This window comes from Corvus kubaryi, unplaced genomic scaffold, assembly GCF_017639235.1.
Source record: "Corvus kubaryi isolate FWS band 111438036 unplaced genomic scaffold, C.kubaryi_AGA036_p1.0 split1-131, whole genome shotgun sequence".
In the NCBI taxonomy this organism is placed as follows: Eukaryota; Metazoa; Chordata; class Aves; order Passeriformes; family Corvidae; genus Corvus; species Corvus kubaryi.
Genome location: NW_024582073.1, coordinates 9,634,860 through 9,652,155, shown reverse-complemented (window position 1 = coordinate 9,652,155; position 17,296 = coordinate 9,634,860). Strand labels below are relative to the sequence as shown.

The 17,296-nt window shown below is 40.2% G+C and overlaps 2 protein-coding genes across 4 annotated transcripts in view; both read left to right on the top strand.

The window, feature by feature from the left end:
• The window catches only part of NWD2 (NACHT and WD repeat domain containing 2), a 47,849-nt gene extending 39,845 nt beyond the window's left edge, over positions 1–8,004 (top strand). Inside the window, exons 7-8 of the mRNA XM_042053361.1 lie at positions 187–776; positions 2,355–8,004. Coding sequence (XP_041909295.1) covers positions 187–776; positions 2,355–6,290 — 4,526 coding nt within the window. The 3' untranslated portion in view covers positions 6,291–8,004. The remainder of the gene's footprint in view (positions 1–186; positions 777–2,354) is intronic.
• A 5,001-nt stretch (positions 8,005–13,005) lies between these two features.
• The window catches only part of CUNH4orf19 (chromosome unknown C4orf19 homolog), a 41,387-nt gene continuing 37,096 nt past the window's right edge, over positions 13,006–17,296 (top strand). For 2 of the 3 annotated variants that reach the window (XM_042053142.1, XM_042053141.1), the window contains exon 1: positions 13,006–13,269. The gene's annotated coding sequence lies outside the window, so the exon portion shown is untranslated. The remainder of the gene's footprint in view (positions 13,270–17,296) is intronic. The other variant, XM_042053143.1, reaches the window with a different exon arrangement.

Below are 17,296 nucleotides of genomic sequence, written 5' to 3'. Positions count from 1 at the left end.
AGGTTTGTTGTGCTTGCTTGAGACTAAAACCCATACAAAAGCACCCAGCAAATTCTCTGTTTCTTTGGTTTTTTCTAATTTTTACAGAGATGCAATCAGGAGTCTGCCTGTTGCGGGTAGGGCATGTTCTTGAACTGTTTATAAAGAAAAGTTAACAGAGGCTCTCTATTCTCTTTTCATCTCCAGCTATTGAAGATGAACTTGATTTTGCCTTGGGTAAGCAAACACCAGCTTTCCTAAAGAAGTGTGTTTGCTACATTCGGAAAATTGCCAACATTGAGCGTTTCGTTAAAATTCCAGAGATGGGAAAATACATGGATGTGGTACATAAAGCTGGGAAGTTTCTACGAGATCCTGAAGCCCATGAGAAACTGATCAAGCTCAGGGACGAATTCATTCCTACCATTGTTGCATCGTCCAATCTGAGAGTGTACACATCTGTCACTCACTGTGACATGAAACTGGGTTACTCCCAAGAAGTGGAGAGCCATTACATTGAAGGACTTGGTAAACAGTTCTATGAAGACATGATTGATATAATCCAAGCTACAGTGCAGCAGAATTTTGACACAGAGACAGACATGCTGTACGATGAAGTTCTTCAACACTCATCACTGTGTAAAACGTACTCCACTTTTTATGAGTATAGATGTGAGGCATTAAACATAGTTCACAAATATGTTTTACCTAGAAAAATAGGACACATTAATCCTCTTATCATATATGGAGGACCATGCACAGGAAAGACTCTTTTGTTAGCTGAAGCAGCAAAGAAGGTAAATAAACACCTTACATATGAAGGTTATGTTGAGAGCATTACTGCATGTAAAGGCCAACTTAGTTTAATTCTTTTCTCAACAGATCTATCAGCCCTCGATATATAAAATAAAAATAACTTAATGTATATTCGGCATATTATTGTACACATATGCAGGAAAATACCTTTCAATAGTAATATGTCTGTATCATGTGCTTAGCCAAAACAAATATAATTTATCAAAGCTCTTAGAAGTCTAATAGGAATCAATATATTTTGAATTAACTATGTGTATTTTAGAATTATCTTTTTCCTTCTTGTGCCTCTGAGGCCCTATGAATCCACAACCATCTAAACATCTTATACTGGTTTTAGTCAAACACAAATGCAGTATGTCTTTCCAAGTCATGCCATCTCATGTTGTCATCAGAAATTATTCCAGAATTATTCTAATACACTGGCTACAAATCTATCCGTAATAAGCTGCAAAAATACCCATACTTATTTATCTGGTCTATGCTGTTTAAGTCATTGAGCTGAGTACTAGGGGGAAATGAATGAAACACTTTGTGCAAGGCAGGACAAGATGCAGGAAAGGACCAAGCTGGCACCACCAGACCTAATTCTTCAGCTGGGAGTCACAACATTGGGTTCCCAGCAGGGTGGTCCGAGAATTTAGCATAGTGAGCTGGGAAACAGCCATAGCAGCCAGAAGGAAATGGAGAAGGGAACAATACTGTTTAAAACCCCTGTACCTACTTCCTGTGGAGTCACATTAACTGTATATGAAATTGGGATTTGCAACTCGAGATCTCGTTTCATATCTGAGTACATAAGTCAGCCTAGAGAGTCTGGTTCTGTTTTTCTTTTAAAATACTAATAACATAAAGTGAGGTGAAGATATGTAGAACCAAGTGTGTTAGCCTGCACAGACTGCGAAGATTTAAAGAAGTCACATTCCTCACTGGCTTGAAGTGCTCTAACCGAAAAAACTTCAAGAGATAGATACTTTTTCATTTTTGTGGCAGTGTTTTCGAGTAAAAGTCATAGGCACACCAAAGCAAAGTGTAGTTCTATGGGCCAGGGATTAAGGTAACCAGCTAATTAAGGGCAACCTTATTCTGTTGTAAGATCATGTACTCTGATCCATGTCCTCTAGAGACATGCCTTTATACTCGTTCAGAATCAATGCTAAACAGGTTTAGGTGGTAGGCTGGTATGCCTGACCAAGGATGACGTTGTGTAGTGTCTAAGGAAGTTTATTTATAAGGGACTCTACCTACTTACTTTCAGAACTGAGACTCAGATTTTGCGAAGAGTACCCTGGGATTTATGGGGTACTTTCTAGTCATGTCCCCTTTGGTGTCCACCATTTTTGTGGAGCTCAGTCATAGTGTTTTGAGCTATTACCTGTGCTAACAAAGATGATATATGATAAGAATTTCATTCAGTGCACCCACCTTGAACTCTGCTAGTGAAAGAATTTCTATTCAACCATTAATATTTTAAAATGTTTATTTATATATAGACTATCACTATTTATAAATTGTTACTGTGCTTCACTGAGATATAAACTGAATTATGCTCTGTATTCTAGGCCTATTCCTGGTTGCAAGAAGAGATGGGACCAGATTCTGACCCTGTGGTAGTTATAAGATTTTTGGGATCTACTGAAACAAGTACAGATCTGAAGAATATACTTCAAAGCATTTGTGAACAGCTAGCAGTCAACTATCGTTGCCTCGTACAAAGTTACCCGAAAAAGATTCATGACCTTCGAGACTTGTTCATAAATCTCTTGAATGAGTCTTCATTTCACAGGCCACTGGTGATAATATTTGATGCTTTAGAACAGCTAACAGATAGTGATGATGGTAGGAAGCTCTGGTGGCTTCCCATTCACCTTCCACGTTCAGTACGGATAATTTTGTCAACACTGCCAAACAAGCATGGGATCCTGCAAAAACTGAGGTGCCTTATTCATGAAGAAAGCAACTATATTGAATTGACTGCAAGGGACAGAAAGATGTGTAGTCAAGTACTGAAACATCAGCTGCTGCGAGTTAAAAGGAAAGTAACATCAGGGCAACAAATCTATGTCAATGAGGCATTCTCCAAGTGCACACTGCCTATGTTTGTGAACTTAACCTTCAGAGAGGTCAGGAACTGGAGATCTCATAAGGATGTGGATGATTCCTCCCTCTGTGTCACTGTCCATGAAAGCATAGAGCAGTTGTTTTGGTCACTGGAAAACAAGTGTGGACCAAGACTATTGTCAAGAGCACTTGGCTACATCACTATGTCCAAATCTGGCCTGAGTGAAATGGAACTAGAGGATATTTTAGCCCTTGATAACAGTGTTATGTATGAACTGAATGAGAGAGTCAGAGAGAGTAACCCATTGAGAATTCCATATATATACATTGCAAGACTTAAGGAGGGCTTACAGGGGTATTTAATAGAACGACAGGTGAAAAATGTAACGCTGCTTCTTTGGGCAAATAGGCACTTGCATTTAATTGCCCAGAAATTGTACCTGCACAATGAAGAAGACCTGCGTGAAATGCACACAGTCATGGCAGAGTATTTCCTTGGTGTTTGGTCAGGTGGACGAAGAAAACCTTTTTACAGCAATGACCGATATCTGAGTGGTTGTCCTGACCATGGCAGTAGAGGTCTGAATGAGGATGAAAAGCACTGCATGGATCAGGCTGCTTTTGACAGGCAGGCACCAGATCAGCCATGGGTCTTTCAGTGTAACCCATTGGAACCTGATATCTTTTTTATTAATCACAGAAAAATGACAGAGCTTATTCATCACTTAACAAGATGTGGAAGAACGGATGATCTTCTGTACGGAGTCATCATGAACTTCAGCTGGCTATACACCATGATTAGAATAGGGCAGTTTGATAAAGCACTTTCTGACATAGAACTGGCTTACACTTACTCTCAAGAAAAGGAGCTGAAATTTCTGGCCAGCACCCTCCGCAGTATAAAGTTCAAAGTAGTAAAATACCCAGGTTCACTCTCCGCTGAATTGCAGCAGAGACTACTCCCAGTAGTAAGTTCATTGCCCAAACTCAGACATCTCCTCTTAGAATGTGACAAGGATGGACCCAAGTACTGCTCTATCGTCCCTTTGCATTCCTCCATGGATGTGACTTACAGCCCCGAGCGCCTGCCACTGTCATCCAGCTGCATGCATGTCACTGAGATTTTGCCTACATTTAATCCCAGCACAATTATTGCTGCTTTAGAAAATGGCTCCATTAGCACTTGGGATGTAGAAACCCGCCAGTTACTAAGGCAAATTACAACATCTCCGTCTGTTATCTTAGGGATGAAGCTTAGTAGTGATGAAAAGTATCTCGTAGTGGCTACAACAAACAACACTCTTTTGATATATGATAACATAAATTCCTGTCTTCTGTCTGAGGTGGAAATCAAGGGGTCAAAACATTGTGCAATTGCAGGGGGCTCCAGTTTCATAAATGGATTTACATTATCAGTCAACCATGCACTTGCTTGGCTGGAGGCCAGTAAAGATGTTACTGTAATAGATCTGCTTTACGGTTGGCCTCTCTATCACTTCCACTGCTGGTATGAAGTGACCTGTGTGCAGTGTTCTCCAGATGGAGTTTATGCATTCTGCGGGCAGTATTTGAACACCGCGACCGTTTTCCACTTGGGCAGCGGAGAGAAGCTGACCACCGTGACCTCTGAATTTTCAAGTGGATTTGTGAAATTCCTTCTCATTTTGGACACGGCCCAAGAGATGGTGATGGTGGACAGTGAGGGTAGCCTCTCTGTTTGGAATACAGAGGAAATAGCAAAACCCCAGCTTACAGATGACTTTGACTGCAGAAGAGAAGACAGTGAAGTAGTCAGCATAGAGCTTTCTGAAGACCAAAGTGCAATTTTAATTTGTAAGGCTCTCAGCATTGAACTTCTTGACACTCGTGTGTGGAAGGTGGCTGAAAAGTTTAGAGCTAAACACAATGAGCGCTTTATATCTGCCGTGTTGTCCAAAAATGGCAACTGTATAATCGCTTCCATAGAAAATACCTCAGCCATTTTTGTTTGGAGAAGAGATACCGGACAGTGTATGGCAAGCTTACAGGAAATCTCAGGAACTATAGTCAGGCTAATTAAATCGAATCATCATAACATGCTGCTATCCTTATCCACCAGTGGTGTCCTTTCTATCTGGGATATAGACATCATAACTGCTATGTCCAATATTGACAAATCTGGCAAACCTATCCAAAGACTGGTGTTGCCAGCCAGAGGTGAATTAATATACACATTGGATGGATCAGATTCTGTCCATAAGTGGAACTTCAGCACTGGATTTATTGAAGCTGTGTTCAAGCATGAAGGTATTGTTGAAAACTGTGTGCTGACCTCTTCTGGAGAGATAATGGTTACATCAGATGATAAATGCAGCCAGTATGTATGGCACACGGTTAGCGGTGAAAATATCTTTCGCATTAATGGACAAAAAATCTCGGAGCTAATGATTACTCATAATGATCAGTTTGTAGTCTCTCTCTGTGAGCAAAATGCATCCAGAGTTTGGCGACTGGCTACAGGACATAGGGTTTGCAATATTTTAGTTGCCTTACAGAATGCATTTATAACAACTGCAAACACATTTGTAGTCGGAATGGCAAAGAACAAAGTGTTGGCAGTGAGTCTCTGGACAGGCAGTATAACAAAGAAGTTTAGCTGTGATGATGGTGCAAGCATTGTGGATATTAAGTTGATACCAGACTGCCCAGATATTATAGTATTTATAACATCTACTGAAACCGTGAACATCTGGAGCCTAACAGAGGAAGTCATCTGCAGACGAGTACAATTGCCTACCAATTTCTTAAAAAAATTGGAAGACTTTGAAATATCTCCAAATGGGAAGCTAGGAATTATCACCCGTGGTGATGAGAACATCAATGTGCTTGATTTATACAGCGGGAAACTTCGTGTGGTTCACGCTCCAGGTGTCATCTGGCGGCAGAGGCTGTCTCGTGATGGCCGCTATCTGGTGTACATTTGTTGTCGTGGGGAAGAAGATGATGACAATGGTGCAGTCTCTAGTTTAATTGTAATGAGGCTAGCAGATGGCAAAAACATCGGTGCCTGTTCTCTTTATAAAACTCCCACTTTCCTTGCACTCTCACAGAGACATTTAAACATTATTATTGGATTTGATGATGGAAGTATAGGTACTTACACTGTAGTGGATCGAGTTGATGCTGCACTGAAAATCAAAATTGCTACTTCAAACAGCCGTCAGATTTTCAACAACGCAACACAAGTGATTAGGCCAAAGTGTCACAATTACAGTTTCAAGGTGACTGCAGACTGCATTTGGAGGGAATCAACGGAAGTATTTGCAAGGGATAGCCCCATTACAGTTACAGAGGCTGAGGTGAGTGAAGCAACACCAACCAAAAAACACAACTACTGCTATGAGAAAGTGTGCTCAGCCATAGATTGCAGAGGACACAGTTTTGCCTCTGACAACTGAATAACCATCTGGATGAGCTTATCTGAATAGTACACTTGCTTAGGTATGTTTTCTGACTTCTTGTGAAAACCAGTGCATTTCCTGGAAGACAGATAGAAACAGCAGAGGGCAGACCAGCTGTTTTTTCCTGTCTTACATTTCTGTAAACATGGAAGCAAACATAAAGCAAATGGGCTGCAGGGTTTTTTTTAATTTCAGAATACAAGGTTTAGTCCAGAATTTCACCAGGGCCTTGATTAAAAATTTCTAGCAATACTATCAAAATTGTTATGCTATTACAGAAGTTAGGTGATTGTATCTGTGGCTGACAGACTGTTTCAACTAGAACTAAGGCTCTAAGTGATTGGTGAGAAGTCAGACCACTATTTTACACTCCAAGTCACCTAAATGGGTCTATAGCTAACAGTCAATTTTATACCCACTTGCAAAAATGTGTTTTCTGCTTGATGGTGCAATGACAAGATGTCACCTGCCAACCTGGAACACTTGATACATTCCATCATCATTTTAAAAATAACCTACTTTTATTTTTCTTTTTAATTGGGATTAATCTTTGGGTTGAAAGGAGTAGGTGCCAGTCAGCTGCTAACATGTCAACATGTGAGGCGACAAGTATTTGTTCACCCTAGTGAACAGAATGACAGCTTTTTTTTTTTTTTTTTAATTGCATGCAGGGATTTCAGGTTTCTGTATTGTGATAAAAATTATAAAAGTCCTAAGTTCTAAAGGAAGTATAGGAATTGGGGTTTTATTTTTGGTTTGGGGAAATTTTTTGTCTCCATAGTGTGTATTAGTACAGGTTGTAATGAAAATTTTTCAAAGAGAAGAGGTGTTACTGATAAACACTTAAAAACATTAATTTCTTTATGTTAAAAGGTTACTATCCATTTTGTTGTAAGAAAGTCTAAAGTATCTCCTATGTCTCCAAAATAATCTTAGTAGTTTTCAGACACGCCGTGTATTAGTCCTTATAACATTTGCCTTAGTATTGTTTCTGTTCTTCCCCATGATAAATTCAGATCAAATGACCAAGCACTCTGGGACTGTTTGTATATCTGCTCAGATATTCTACTAAATGTAAAGGCTGTCCGGAGGTCCTTTCCTAGTCCAGTTTGTAATGGGTTTTTCTTACTTTCACAAGGTTCACTTTCTGCTTTAGAAACTGTTCTGAGCCTTTTGTACAGTTTTACCAGTTTCAAGGCAGAAATTGTGAAATAATGACAAATGCTGTTTAAAAAAAATTACATTTTCCTAAGAAAAGATCTATACTGGACAACATCTGAAAGGATAAAAAATTTTTCCCCTACTTACGTATCTTAAAGATGGCACACCCATGGAAATATTTTCAAATTATTTAGACAGAATAATCTTATTTTTAAAGTCAGAATTCCATGTCACAGATTTCCAAGAAATGAATGCTAAGCTAGAACTTAATGTAGTGTGTGAATGTTCATTGTACAAGCCAATATAGTATATTAAGTGACTTGAATGATTTTTTCCTAACTTGTTTGCAACTAATAGATCATATTGAATGTTTTTATGTAAACTTTGTATTGTTGGGAAAACCTACCCAATCAGAGATTTATATTTTCATAAATGTCAAATTTAGTTAAATTTTGTTACAGAGTTGTTAAATTAGAAATCTACTGCAGTCTTCAAACAAATATACAGTCTTGTGTATGCATTGTTTGTACTAATAAACTATGGAAGCCGACCTGTGTGTGTTCCTTAATTCCATGGAAATTCTGCTCTGGCAGAGGGACACAAGCCCTTTGCAGCTTCCTTTGGCCTGAATATAAATAATTTTTAAGGACAGTATTGATAAGGAAAAATTCCAGTATTTTTCCCACTGCGGTTAACTAAATCAAACATTCAAAAAAAACCCACACCATTCTTAAATGATATTTATGACTGGATTGCATACTGCCATTATGCAAACCAACAGACATGAGGGCTTGTGTGACCAACCCAGTAAAAAGCACCAAAAAAAGGGACCTGAAAGTCCACTCCCATTCAGACCTGTAAAGCTATGGGAAGAGGCTGTGGGCACCAAAGTTCCCAGGATCCTGCCCCAAAGGTAGGCAGCTTCCACCTTCTTGCAAACACAATGCTTGACTTGCACATTTTGGCCTTGAACTTCCTGTCCACAACCTGTGTAATACTGGAAAGTTAGTTCTTTCATTATCTTGAAAGGGTAAAATACATTTTCTGTCTTCCAGGAGAGTGGCTGATTTTGGGTAGTAATGGATTATAATGTAATCACAGAACCACAGAATATGCTGAATTGGAAGGGACCCCCAGGGATCATCAAGTCCAGCTCTTAGCCTTGCACAGTACACCCCCGAATCACACCTTGTGCCTAACCTACCTCATTCAGCTTGTCAGCTTTCTGAATCAATTTCTCAGGGGTGAGACTCCTCACACTGAGCCTATGCAGCAGACACAGGCTTCTGAATGGCTTTAGGCTGCTGCTACTTGCTACTGCAAGAGTGAGTGTTCCATAGCCTTTCACAAAGCTGTCCCCAAGTACGTGTATCCAGCAGTACTGAGACAGAGTAGTTTCTCCAGTAATGAGCCCTCCAAATACCAAGTGCTGTTCTACCCCTACATAGGAGTAGAGCCATTCACTTTTTGTTAAGAGGCACTATTTGCATCTGGAGAACAAAGCTTTCATTTATTCTTTAGATAACTTGCATCTATAAACAAGCTCAGATGGGGTCTGTATTTTCTGACACAGAAGATTCTAGGAATAGGCTGTAGCTGCAAGAAAGCTTTAACAGGGAATTAGCCGGAAATTCTTTGGCAGACAAAGGTAAGCCGGAGGTCAGCTAGAAAAAATATTTTTATCAGTCATTTCCTTTGCACCACAGCTGGGGAATGCACAGCCCGTGACTTCATTTCAAACAGCCTGTGGCCATTCAACTTTTTTTCACATTATTATCAGATAACATCAAAATGTGGGTTAACATGTAGCCTGGAAAAGTTTGCATTCAGAAGTCTGTGTTTCAGTGGCTCCCCAGCCCTGATTTCTCCCTGATGCACACTCAAGCCCTCTACCTGTGGAAACAGAAGTTTTAGCCATCTTGCAAAGAGAATTTAAAGCAAATATTGATTGCTAAAATGGTGTTTGTGTGCAGAGGAGACTGTTTCAGCATAAAATCCTGAGAGTTTGCTCTTTGTCAAAAACTATGTGTGTCTGTATGATACGTCGTAAGATGGGTCCTCTGGGGCACTTCCATAAAGCTGTTAACAGCAATGTGCATAATTTCATTTTGTTGATTAAAGATTTAAAAATACCTGGTTTAATATAAATATTAAAACTGCAAAAGGACAGACTTCTGAAATCTATTTTTATTTATTCTAATTTTAAAGCCAAATACTTTCTAAGGCATTTTTTAATATAATCATAAAATTGAGCATGTAATCATCCAAATGTGGACTAGGGCCTCTGGATAGGTTTCATTAACAAGGGTTTGTTACTAAGAATCATTAGAAAGTATTTATGCTACAAATATAACCTACTTCAAGTTCTTGTAGCCTGTTATGGACATTACTCAATATCTCTTCTTAGATCACCACATGGCTGCAGGGAGGCCAGTGAGCTACATTTTTTCCTGTGGTTTACCTTTCCAGCCTGGTTACAGAACACCATTCCTTGCATTTTGGAGGTAGTCTCCTGACTTTTACCACATGAACTGATGCTCTCGGTGTGGGTCTAATTCATAATCTCAATTCAACAGGAAGGTCAAAGGCTGCAGGAATAGTCATCATGATCCGTCCCAAGGCAGGATGAGGCATTTTATTGTGTGTTTCTCCAGAAGGGGCAGTTTGCACCATCACCCTTCTGTGAAAAAGGGTCTTTCACTATCAAGGACAAGCTATACAGTGCTCAATACACTTGAAAACAGAGGCCAATAAGCAGAAGAGTGTGAGGGAATATTTCCAGTCCAGTATAACATGTTCTTAAAATCACTCGTTTCCCCAAGTGACAGTTAAAATCTGCCTCTAGCTCTTCTCCCTGCCTCTTGCTGTCCTATCATCCCAGATCCATGCTGTTCCTGCTTACCAGGGTGAGTGGTGCTCCCATTCCAACTCAGCAAAGCCCCTGGTCTGTTCCCAGCCATGGTACAGTCTCTATGTGCAGCACCTGCTCTTTTGGTAGCTCACTGGGCTCCTCTCCAGCCTCAGCAGGGAATACACAAAAATGGATTTAAGGCATGTTCACATGTTCCCACTGTTAGAGCTTTCACCACACAATACTGTATAAATAAAATCATCTGCCAGCTCTCCTACTACATTTCTGATTCCACATGCATTTCAGTGCATGTGAGAAAGCTTCTAGACTGAAATAGATCTTGTCAGCATGTTTAAAGTGAAATACACAGAACTGCAAGGTGAGAGATGAAGCAAAAATCCAGATATGCTGTAGCACAGATGAAAACAACATCCCCAAAGCAACTGGATTGTTTGCTGCCATTTGTCTACATTATCCAATTGCTTGCTAGTAAATTGCCCAGCACTTCCCACTGTAATATCACATTGACAATAGCACATGAAGTCATAATGTTAGCCTTTTAGGCTGCAATTTTTCAAGGCAGCCTTCTAGCTCAGCAGGAACATTCTCCAGAAAACCTCAGCCAAAACAGTCGACTAAGGTACAAGAATGAAATCAGAGGAAAAAGAGGATTTCTGCAGGCTGAATGTCTCAACTACTTTTCCTTTGAAAAAGTGTCACACCCGTGTTTTTGAATAAGCACTATGGGTTGGTGAGACAAGTGATCATTTCCTGCAGTCCACATCTGTGAAAACCTGTTAAGCAATCAACCCAGAAAGATCCTAGCAGTTTGCACATACAGAAAATGATAGGTTTCAGAAGCACAGCATGGCTGGGATTGCAGGGGCTGGGGCAGAACTTCTCTCCTACGACAGAAGTACCGAGTGTTGATTCGAGAAATTTCAAAAATGAACAGTCTGTGTGAACAAGAAAGAATACGGTGGCCATGGAAGGGGTCTGAAAATGATGCCAACCATTAGGGGAGGGAGGAAGGCACTGTGTTTGCTTTGAGTGACCTCCTGGCTTAAAATGCAGCTTTTCAACCGGGACATTTCTTGGCCTGTTAGCCCACCTCATTATCCCAGCAGCCACGAGTACAATGGCAAGATACCACAGGCAAAATACCGCAGAGTTGGCCATGGGGTGAGCTCCGGCTGGGCAGGGCCATGAGCCGGTCCAAGCACACGCTGTGCGCACAGCAGCAGATCCATGCTGCAGCGGTAGCCCTAAATTGCCTGCATCTGCCGCCTCCCTCACCTTCTCTAGCAACCTGGGGATATGTTAGACTGGCAATTCTTTACTTACTGACCAGAGAGCCTTTGGAGAGTTTAGTGACTGTTTTGTACTAAGAAACTTCCTGGCTCTTCAAATCCATTTTCAGCTAACACTAATCGTTTGCAGGAGAAAAATATTTAAAATGTGCCAAAGAACAGTTGCAGAGCTTTGCAGCATGCTAGCTCATGGCCTGCAAATGATACTTGGTCTTTACGTTATGACATAGTTCTCTGCTTAAAATAAGAATATCCAAAGCAGCTTTTATTAATTTCTTTGCTGGCACAGGACGTTTCACCCCGTGTGTGCGGGCTCCTGTAGCGGGAGGCTGGGGCCAGGTGGCGCATCTGAGTCCCTGCTCCCGGGCACGGGACCTGCCTGCCCCAGGCCACTGCTGACATGAGTTTGACAGTCTCAGCTTCAGCTCACTGCAGAGGATGCGAGGAGAAGTACAGCAGGGCAAACCTAGCCCATGGTGATTTTAGAAGGATAGTTTGCATGAGGAAGGTAAGCAAAAAGCCAGCACCCTCCTTCCACAGGGAAGGCAAGGATGCAATCCCTGCAATGCAGGGGGGCAACTGTAAATGTGGTATTACTTAGAGTGAGAACAGCACACTCACTCAGTACAGCAGCCAAACCTCATAAAAGTGCTTCCATGAGGCTTAACGCCACAAAAAAAAAAAAAAAAAAAAAAAACCCACCACAAAAAAAACACCCCAGAACACAACACAGAGATTTAGTTATCGAGATTTATCTATCAAGATTTATCTATCGAGAAGAGATTTATCTCTCGAGAAAGTTTTGTTAGCCCTGCTTTGCACCCCCCAGCTGTGACACAGGCACTTAGATGATGCAATCTTAGTGCCAGTTCTTTCCAGGAGCTTGTTTTACAGTTTCCAGGTACATTGACATATGTTAAAGATCACACATGACCCAGGTGTTTGCCTAAGTTAAATCTCTCCTCCTGCACAGGGAAAACTCTCTTAACTGGTTGTGGCAACAGAACATCTTTCATATCACTTCTGGAAACGCCACACTCAAATCAAAATGACTCCAGGAAACTAGGCAGCTTTCACAGGTAAATGTGACATGACGCCTGCAAATACACCTTAGAGCTGAATTTCTCTGTAGACAATCACACAAAACAGTGGGGAATAAACGTCATTGTCAGGCAACAAGTAACAGAGGAACTTTCTGCCAAATCCCTCCAGCACTGTTTGTGATATGGGGAGATTTAATTTTAAGAATATGCAAATGGCAGCATGAATACACTGACAGGCTCAGACTTTGTTTTGGTTGTGATCGTCCTGGAGGAAAGGAATTATTTGGCACGTGTTCTTCCACTTCTCGTTTTTTTAACCCTGACCAGAAAACGGTGAGTTCTGTCAGGTTTTTATCCTGCTTGCAGGTAAAGGGTTACAGATTCTAGGAAGTATTAAATACAAACTTTAAAGGATTTTATTTTCATCTACAGTCACATGATGCCTTAATACCCAATGACACTAACTACAGTGTCTCATTAAGAGGTCATGCAAACTCCCAAGCTAAACAAGGCATTCTTACATATTTAACATTCAAATGCAGAAGCCAAGCTAAGCCATGGAAGATTGTAATCAGGAAATCTACACTTCCTGATCCACACAAAAGCTACAGGTAGGAAAAGTTCTTTTAAACTTGTAACATTGTGCTTTCTAGAGAAACTGTTTATAGGGCATATTTTGTACTCTCTTTCTTTTGTACTTTCCAAAATAGTGTAAGAACATTATCCTGAAAATATCTGATCTCTCTTGTTCCACCTGTTGTAGAGTTAGGATTGTTTTTACACTCAGAAATACAGCTGATTCAGTGGAAATTTGAAAACAATTTTTAAGCCAAATCTATTTAAAAAGCAAATATTTTTAAAGATCTCTTAGTTATTGAAACGGTTGAGTTGGAGTGTGTGGGGTGAAGGAGGAGTTAATATGTCTTTGATATCTGAAATGAAGGGATTTAGAACTCTTTTAACTTCCTTATACCATGAACTGCACATTGTTTCAGTCACACTAATCCAAGTGTATTTTAAAGGATTTGTCTTCCTCACTGAACTTACATGATTTCTAAATTCCCCTCCTAGAATTTGGTACATTTAAAAATAAAATCTTAAAAAAGCAAATGAAAGACAGGTGGGGAGTACTACAATGCTCCATAAAAGGAGAAAAAATTACAAAATAGGGAGTAAGAGGAAAGTAATTTAAAAGTCATTTTGTTCTAAATTGAGAATTTAAATTGCATTAAAGCATATCAATTTTCACATGGAGTGATAGAGTTTCACTGACAATTGCTGGCAATATTACAGGAGCTAATTTTTTTTTACTTGCACTGAAGGAGTTTTCCAGGCTACAGCGTTTGCATTTTTATTACAAAGATCTTTTTCTCATCACAATTTTCTTTAAACTGTAATTGTTTTCAGATGGTGTTCTAAATACTCAGTACTTTAATGCCTTTATGGGAATTTAGTTAAAGACTGCGTACAATAGGGTTACAGAATCTAAATTTACTAAAAGGTTTCTAGTGCATCATAGGATTGCCACATCCTTAGGATTCCCACTGCACAAAAGCAGCAAGCAGTGTTCATTGTTTTGCTCCTACAATGGCTGGGTGTTGATGGTCAGCAATGCAATTTTTCCACAGTTCATTCTATAAAACACATCTCTTTTTCTTCTTTCCACATACTGCTAGGAGATACTAAAAGAAGTGGGGAACAATAATACCTGAAGGAACTTGCTTCAGATAAGCTCTCAACTTTCTTTGGGAAAAAAAAGGGAGGTTGTCATTACCAGTATTTAAAATAAATTTGGGTCCAAAGAAGTTTACCAGTGGCACTTCAAAAAATTGTCATTAACTTCCAGGGTGCCCATCTTGAAACATAGTAGGTCTCATGTTGAGGAGGGCCAAGACCCGAGCACAGCCTAGATCAGCCTGAGCCATGAAGTATCTCTTTATCAAACTCATTGTACCAACGTCCTGAGAGAGTCACTCACAACTGTGCCAGTGGGAGCATAGCAATAAACCACTACGCTTTAAAAGAGCTGCTCCAAATTTACTGTAACTGACACCTGAGCCTATATTATTTACAAAAATCTATTTAGAAACTCTTGTAGATAAGGGGCTTATTTGCTAAGCTACATTTATATGTCAGGGGAGTGAGAAGAACACCCCAGCTCCCAAATACACAGCCAACTACAGGCTTTCACTGAGAGGCACATTGCACCCAAAACATCAAAAGCAGCCTGCTGCGGCCAGTCTCTTCTAAGAAATGTTTATACAAGTTGCATGTGTCATGGTAAACCAGCTCTCAGTAGCTCAGTAGTTAAATTAGTTGATTAATTACACAAAATGTCTTTGTAGGGTGGAAGGTACAATGCACACTGAAGTTACTCTGTGACCGAAAAGACAGAGTGGCCATTGAATGACAGGGAGCCTTAACTCCTTTCCTAGAGTAAGGAATACAAATGAGGCACTTACTATCTAGCACTCTAGTAGTTCAGATGTGTTTTATGCTGACAATTTTACCCTTAGTGCAGGAATTTGTACTGCTCTAATTATTACCTTTATTTTTTTCTGATGAAACAAACCAATCTATTTTCTTGCTTTGTCAAATCATTATAGAATCAAATGTAGTGTTGTTTCACAGGGAAGACACACAAATCAAATACTTCCTGCTCATAACCAAAAGAAGAGAGAGGTTCTTGGAAAATGTGATAATTGGAAGCCTAAGGGAGAATTTTTCTCTAGACTTTCGGGGAAAGCCAAGCAAATATAAAAATCAAAACACTATCAGAAGTTTAGAAAAATTTTCTCATTATCTCAAAGTTAAGACAAGCATTGATCAAAATCTAATCCGGATCTTCCAGTTTGCAGATCTCAGGGAATTTGTACCACATTTAAGGCTAATATTTAAAATCAACCCGATGATTTTTGCACAGCTCTAGGTAGGTGGGAAGATAGAGCAAATCTTCAAGTGAAGGGAATCATGACTTCCTTCTTTGGAAAGCCCGGTTAAAAGTGGTTCACTGTGCAAGGCAAACATTTGTGAGTGTTGAGGCCCTTCCCTAACCACACCGTTGTTGGCACCTGAGCTCAAGGAAACAAACTTGCTGAAAGTATTTGATATCTGACTACTGAATGAAAGCTAAGGAAAGTCTTTCTTCACACCTTTCGGGAAGGGATGGTCTTTTGCTGTGTTTGCACTGTATCCAGTTTAACATAGCCTCAGCATTGTCTACGGCTTTCGCTGATACTGTTTCTACAAAGGACAGGGTGGGGCGTGGGGGGAAACACTCAACACACTGAAACGTGATGAAATGTACTCAGGCAATAAACATTTGTTTGGAACTTATAATTTCTCCTTCGGACCCTGTCTTTCTGAGGATTATATATGGTCACCTGTGAGCAGAGTATTCCCATGCCTTCCACGCAAAAATCGGGGGGGGTGGGGCATGGCTAACCAGAGCAGGTGGCCAAATCCCACTGCTCCTTAACCAGGACCACCTCATTTAGCACCTGATCATGCTGGAGAACCAATGTCAAAACTTCATGCCCAAGCAATGATACATGAAAATCGTTGATTTTTGCTGAGCTACAGAAGAGTGCTGGCAAGCAGGATGTATTGCTAAGGAGAATAGGTACAAAACACAATGTAGTTTTACTTACTGAAAGTTTGATATCAAAATGGATAAAATAAATGAGTTACAGTAGAAAGGTCAAAAGGGATTGTTGGAAAAGGGAAAGAAAAAGGCAGTAATTTTCCTGTGAGCTCTCCTCTGGGTCACTTTCACTTAGACATATGGAGGAGCTTTAAAATTTTATTAAGAACCGAAAACATTGCTTAGAAACCAAACATTTAATCACTTACAGCAGGAATCAGGGGGAAAAAAGGTCAAAGTTGGGTTTTTTCAGTGTGACTTTTTTTTCTGTCTGCCATTTTTATACAAGCTTGTTTAACTCCCTTTTTTTTCACTTTTGTCACAGATGTTTGCTACAAAGGCACAGATGCTTTGCGGTTAGAAAAATATTCCTGATTGAATATTCTATTTTTAATTCACACAAGTTACTATTTCATTTAGGATAGCAAGGAGGAGTAAGCCTTCTCCTTGAGGCTTACTCTTTTTAATGTTACCAGCTTGACCCGGCTCAACTTTGCATCACTTCCAACTTTTTAATAAAGTTGAGTTTTTCTATTAAAGAGCAGCTAGTTGCATGATTTTGTGTAAATGAGGTCCAATGCCTTGCTATTGCAGGCAATCTGCTTTTCTGAAAGAGCTGAGTAACAAGCACAAGTGTACCCCATGTCAAGAATAACACACACCCAGTGACTGAAAACCCTTTCAGTATGAAGTTGACCCTGGGAACTCTTCTCACTGGTTCCAGTGCAAACAGTATCACACCTTCACCCTGCCAACAGAGGACAGGAGAAAAGAAATAACCTGATGCAAGCGGTGCCAGTGCTACCCAGCACAGTGCTGCCAGCAGAAACAGCATGGCAGCAGCACAGGTTTGCCTGTGCTGGACAGAAGCTCTCCAGACCATAACAAAACAGATTATTTCACATCTGCCCAGTCTGCCATGCTCAGAGCAGGTTAGCATTGATGTCCTCTGATGATACACTCTGATGCAGAGCATCTGACAGCAGCTTTCAAGC